Here is a 6579-nt window from a genome sequence, read left to right as displayed (position 1 = left end):
CTTGGGCAATTGTCTATCTCTGCTGCCGTGTGAGTCATATTTTCGATTTTATTTTGCTAATAAAATGTCTGGATTTTCTTGCACATGTCAGGCATTTTGTGCAGACTATTCAAATTGTAACTATTGTCTCGGGTCTGGGTGTTTGTGGTACCGTAGTTGTTTCAGATTTCCATAACAGTGCTTTAGTTACTTCCTTGGAATCAGAGCAATGTATGCGATGTTGTCTAATATTTAATTATTTATTTGTAACCGTAGTTATGAATATATGTGTCACATAACAAACAATCAAAGAAACCTCTATTAAGACAGTGTATAGACACTGTCTTAATACACATTATAGTATTATTCTTTCATACGCATCACATTTCATGGAATCCTTATCTTATATACCTTACATCTATTTATTTTCACACTATATTAATTATACAATTCAACCCAAAGAACTGCGCTGAAATTTCAAACGCCACTGACACGAACTTTGTTGTGTTCTAGTGAAGTTGGTAACTGTCAAAATAGCGCTTTTATGGCTAATTAGCAAAACTAACCCATGCCACCTTCCACTTGTACTAACAAAACTTATAAATCTCTGCAGTAGATGCTTCATGGAGATTATGGATTAATTTTTGGACTCATTCAGCACTTCAATTTCCCATTGATTGTGAGAAACATACGAAGTTATTATTGTCATCTGTATGTCTGTCTACCACTTTTATAATAATTGAATGTATGTACACCAAGCCTTTCTATTCTTACTGTTGGATTCAGTGTCATTGTTTGCAATCGCTCTGATTTGGTTTCTATTACGACTGATTGAGCTGATTTTGGGACAACTACATGTCTAGGAGTAATTGGCATCCTATTGTCTTGAACGATTATACAACTTGGTGCAATTGATATCCTATTGTCTTGAACGGTTATATTACTTCGTGTAATTGGCGTCCTACTGTCTTGAACGATTACTTGACTTGGCGTAATTGCCGCCGTATTGTCTTGAACGATAATATTTCCTGGTGTCATTGGCGTCCTATTGTCTTGGACGATAATATTACTTGGTGTGATTGATGTACTACTGTTTTTGACAATTAAATTACTTTGTGTAATTGGCAATAATACCCGTTTTTCAGCGAATGTCTGGGTGCTCACAGGATTCTCAGAACTATGACCTTGCTGTGTTGATCTAATTAATCGGAAAGATTTCTCCTTTGGTGTACGTTTCAGTACGATGGGTCGTCTAGGCGTTTTTATGTGCGATTGTTTAGTTTCATCTGGAACATGTATATATGTCTTTCGTATATTTGTGCTTTTATGGGGCTTTATTTGAACTAAAACCTGATTTTCTTTAGCCGAGGATCCTTGTGTAGTTACAAGTGTAAAGGTAGTCGGCATTTCAAGGGACTCAAATGGAGAGAGTGCAGGTATCTTCTGGAGAGGTTCGTCTTCTTCGGATTCCGTCGCTGTAGTGTCTAAGCACTCGTCCACAGTCAATTCCTAGTTGGACAAAATATTATAATTAATTCATTAGTAAGTTGTCGTTTATGTGTCCAAATACATACATTTTCAAGCGAGAAAATTTAACCTTACATCCTATGTATCTATGACCATCATAAGTGTTAGTGAATATTAAGCAAAAAACTATTCATTCACGAATTCTCATTAACAATATCTTTTAATTGAAATCAGACTAGTGAAACGATGTCTGCAAGACTTTAAGGGTCGTATTCCAGAACTCTACTCAATGCTCAAGTTAGGATTTGGGTATGGTTTAAAGCACTCTAAATCATACTCGAGTCCATGCCATTAGGGTCGTATTTCCAGTGCTTGTGTTTCAAGTGCAATCCTGACTTGAGCATTGAGTAAAGTTCTAGAATACGACCCTAGAACTACTTTACCTGTGCTGTGGTTTTCGCAAGGTGAAAGTCGGCCGAAAGAGGGTCGTCCTCTTCACGCTCGGGCTCTGGGCCCTCTTCGACCTCTTCTTTGATCTCGTCCTTCGGCCTACACACAATCCTTATATTATGTAATTATACAATGTGTTGATTTGCATTCTCGCCATGTTTGCAAAGGTCGTTCTATATCCGAAATTGAACACTAATAACTAAAGGGTAGGTACCGGCAACCATTTGAACAATGACCTATACGCAGAAAATATGCATTTAGATCTATTTGGTGGTAGGGTACGGGTAGGGAAGGGGGGATTATCGTATCGAGCGCGTGATAGGTAGATCATCAGTCGACCTTGCGAATTGCGTCTACGTTCTGCTGACATCGCGCATACGTCCTAGTTTCTCACGAAATGCAACGTGGTTTGGTATGTAAACAAGAGTTGTGCAAAAAAAAAACGCTACCTGAGAACAAATAAGTAATGAGAACGGACACTCTCCGCCCCTCCCTAGCTTTGGATACCGCATCACGCCCCGCACATTGACTGAACGAGAACAAGGCTGTCGGCGAGCCGTTTTCGCTCTAACACGGCTTTGATATTTGAACATAGTTTCATTTTTTCAATACGAAATTTGTACGTTAATATATAACATAATTTTACATTACTATTTATAATGGTCGTGAATTGTGCTGTGTACGGCTGTTTATAATCATCTACACGGGATAAAGAGAGGGTTTCTTTCGTTTTATGAAAGATGAAACGAAACAAGTAAAAAAACTTATGACTGAGACTCATTCAGTTATTGTTGTCTTTAGTGAAGAGTAATATATAATACACATTTGTTATAATATAACAAGACGCCATTACTTCGTGAGCTAGAGAAGGGTTCCCGCACAGACATTCTCGAATTTTCAATTTGTATTGCCGATAAAATACTACGTAGTGAGTACACCTAATTATTAACTAGGTAATGATGAACTTGAACACGCAATTTCAAATACTTTGGTTACCTTATTTAAAGGCACCTGTCCAAAATATAACATTTTAAGTGCTTTTAATATATTTTTAAATAAATCTTTAATATTATTCCAGTCAGTGAAATATAACTGAATAATATATTGAATGAAAAATATAATCAGTGAATTAATGAAAAATATAATATTATATCGATATATAAATACGCAATGAACACGTGTAATTATAGGATTCTATAATAGAATTATAGATAACAGATTGTCGCTCTGACCACGCAACGTAATAAATAGTACGAGCAAGTGATGGGTAAACCTTGCCACTTCACGCACACATTTGCGCGTGTGCAGATAGCGCCTTGCTGTATGTAGTAGTAGCAGTAGGTAAATAATTTCCGACTGTTATATGGAGTGTCCGGGGTGTGCCGCTACCATGTTCACCAGACCCTGCATTACCATCAAGTGCGTTCTTATGGCATGATATGAAACGTTTAGTTTACGCAGATAACGAGCTTCGAAGCATTGCGCGCAAAAATCGTCTCTGATTTCTTTCTGCTTTTACTGTTGTGAAGAATGTGCTAAGTTGAAACGAAACTCCGCGTATCTGCTAGGTGCTTCTAGCACTACTTTCATGTTACCTAAAATTGGTAAGAACCAAATCTAAGTTACAAAAAATCTTTTCTCAGTGAACTTTTCTAACTAATGTAAATAATTAGTAAATTATAACAATACTAGTACATAAACGTAATTTAAAATAGGTAAATAAGCGATCGAGAAAGATTGCGTTGCGCTCGGCGAGTGGCGGGGTCACTGTCCTCCGCGGTGAATACACTCGGGAACAATTTTATAAAATTTTACTAGATACAATTAGCCAGAATACTGAACATAATATTTTTTTAAATATTTTTAGATGATTTACCATTATGTCTATTATTAATTTCTTAAATATGGCGAGAATTGCAAATCAACACACTGTATAGGTACTGTTAAAGTACCTATACAGTTTGCCTTATGGACATCGAAATAAACACCATTTGTAAGACTAATTTCGTAAGTTTTCTCTCAATTCTCATGTTTCTTGAATTTTCATTCGCAGAATACCCTGAATATTTATATGAAACATTACTTTGAGTTTGTAGATATTTTTGTTTAGACTGTCGAAGTCATTTTGACGCTTAAAGCACCTCGAAGGCATTCAGTACACAGCATTGATAGAGTAACAATTTGTTTCTGTAATATTTTATGTATGCTTGTGTTGTAGATTCTCCTCTCAACGAAGTCTATCACCGAAATTCACCGGTCAAATTCTGAGTAATAAAAGCGTGTCTTCCTTAACTTGACGTTGACGGAATCATCAATAGTATCGAAGGAACAATAACATTTTAGAAGTAGAGGGCGTCAGAGCATTTGCTCAGTTTGGGCCGAATAGTTCGGCTTTATTAAGATCTAAGAGGAACGAGAGGAGAAGAGATAACGTTTCTCTCATTTTTCCTGCTAATGAATGCTTATGACAAGCTCTAATGAAATGAAGAAAAATAGAAGCATACTCACGCATCGGGATGGTCGCGGAGCGACACGATGGAGTCGGCCAGTATCGCTTGGCGGATCAGGCGCAGCATCAGCTGCACTTCGCTCTGGAACCACCACAAGCAATTGAACGATTCTCGTCTCTAACGAGGTGCGACCACGTGCAAACGAAGCATGGACTCACGATATCCTTGGTGCAAGGCGACCTGAGCACGTAGTGCATTCGGTGCGCGCCCTTCGCCTCGCACGCGCCGCATAGGTCGAAGTCGGGGCACTGGACGCACGAGTACCGGAACCCACTGCGGAAGATACGGCGGGTCAGCTGGGTCGTAAGCATGTACAGTCCACAGCCTTCAAGCTATAGCACTTTTGTTCGAATATCGCCTCCAGAGCTAAGGAATAACATCCGTCAATGTGTACAATAAGGTATATTTTACTGTTTGTTGGTTTTTAAATCAATTTACGACTATGTAACTGCTCTAACTAGACCTTGGTTACATTAGATCTGTAAAAATGACATTCGGGTATAATTTAACATATATTATTGGCATTTTGTGTTGCAGCAACACCATAATATTATTAATTAAATATTCAATGTTACTTACGTTTTTATTATATTTTCACACAGATTGCATTTTAACTCCTCCAGTACTTCATTTATTTTTTCTGTAAATTAAAAATGACCAAATGTTACCCTTTTGTTATCTGCCTCCGTGGCCGAACGTTTACCATGCCGGACTGCCACGCAGAAGTCCCCGGTTGGATACACGGGCCGGGAGAAATATTTGTATGAGTATGTCCATGGCATCCGCGACACAAGGTTTTCCTAGTGCGGGGCTATATTGAGTGTGTGCGTGTGCGTTATAAAAAAAAATATATATTTTGTTTGTTTTAGTATAAATACAACAATTTTGATTTGCAACAAAGAAGAACCATGAATACAACTCTCAAGTGAAATTAGATTCATCCTTGACGAATGAATCCTATACCTAAGATTAAAACCCTTGCTTCCAGAAATTTCTACTGGGCTGCCTTAGGGTAGTGAATAGAAAAAATACTAAAATAGAAATTATATTTCACCCGTAAATGTGTCTTGCGTGGCTTGACTGTGATGTGGTTTGGAGTCGTACAGCAGCACGTCATCATCAATCAGCTGGCTCGTTGGCTCTGAACCCACAAACTCCTCTGTAATAAAGTTTATATAGGTAAAACAAACAACTCCTGCTTTGCTCTTTATGCGTTTCTTTTCTAAGACTAAGAAACCAATGACATGAACCTTGCCTGCATCGTCGCGTCGTCGGTATCATGGTAAAAATTGTTAAGCAAGTTTTCTTTTAGATAAACATAATTGGGAAACCTACATAATGAAGAAGACAAACAAAACTCTTTGAAGACGAGATCGCAGTGGAATCAATTTATATACGTAAACGCTGATATAGTAACAGTAGCTATAATTCTCACTTTTGGTAAATAATAATAAGGCCATATCTGCAAAATGATAACTTTTAGGATATAGATATAAAGATTCTACAAAGGAAATTAGTTGGAGCCTTTTAATGGTTCAAATTAGAAGAAATATAAAATTTGGCACATTGTTTCATGTATGTTTATATTATTTTTATGACTATTATGGTGATAAAAGCACTTTGACGTATAATCACATAAGTCTTTATTACACTCAAGGTACTAATTACCGTATGAATTTATTTCATAATTGATTAAAAACAATATATGGTGGTTACCTTTGTCACAGGGAACGACAACGCTTTTCTGCCACGAGAATGGACCCTCATCAACAGCCTCGATTGTATCTTCAATATCGGACACCACCTGAGTCTCTTTATGGAATTGCAATGAATCATCGTTCTTCTCTGATGGACTCAATGAAAATTCTTTGAAAATGGTTGCACTAGCTTTGGTAGTAGCAGCTGAAGCTGTTTCACAAGTAACGGTTTCAGTTATAGTATCTATTTTAGTATTAAGAGGTGTATGTTCAGTAGTAGCTACTAGTGCTGAAGAGGTCTGATCGTCGACAGCTGGGTCGCCTGCAGGAGTTGGTGCAACATTGCTGCTGCCTGAAACAATACATACGAAAAGTGTAGAATAACAAATGCTAAGTGGAAAGTGGAATTTTGTTGTAGTGGAAAGTTGTTAAATGGAAAGTATTAACGACCTTGGTGGCCCAACGGTTTGTATTGC

General features: G+C 37.5%; 1 protein-coding gene across 2 annotated transcripts in view; it reads right to left on the bottom strand.

Moving 5' to 3' along the window:
• Positions 1-494: 494 nt before the first annotated feature.
• LOC113228195 overlaps positions 495-6579 on the bottom strand; it is a 55004-nt gene continuing 48919 nt past the window's right edge. For both annotated transcript variants that reach the window (XM_026461438.1, XM_026461439.1), the window contains 7 exons: positions 6123-6455; positions 5461-5565; positions 4986-5046; positions 4565-4679; positions 4405-4487; positions 1890-1995; positions 495-1488 (listed from right to left, as the gene is read on the bottom strand). In XM_026461438.1, the coding sequence (XP_026317223.1) occupies positions 685-1488; positions 1890-1995; positions 4405-4487; positions 4565-4679; positions 4986-5046; positions 5461-5565; positions 6123-6455 (1607 nt within the window). In that variant the 3' untranslated portion in view covers positions 495-684. The remainder of the gene's footprint in view (positions 1489-1889; positions 1996-4404; positions 4488-4564; positions 4680-4985; positions 5047-5460; positions 5566-6122; positions 6456-6579) is intronic.

This window comes from Hyposmocoma kahamanoa, unplaced genomic scaffold, assembly GCF_003589595.1.
Source record: "Hyposmocoma kahamanoa isolate Upper Pololo Valley unplaced genomic scaffold, ASM358959v1 224, whole genome shotgun sequence".
NCBI lineage: Eukaryota > Metazoa > Arthropoda > Insecta > Lepidoptera > Cosmopterigidae > Hyposmocoma > Hyposmocoma kahamanoa.
The sequence above is the reverse complement of the archived record's forward strand: the minus strand, read 5'-3'. Positions and strand labels throughout refer to the sequence as shown.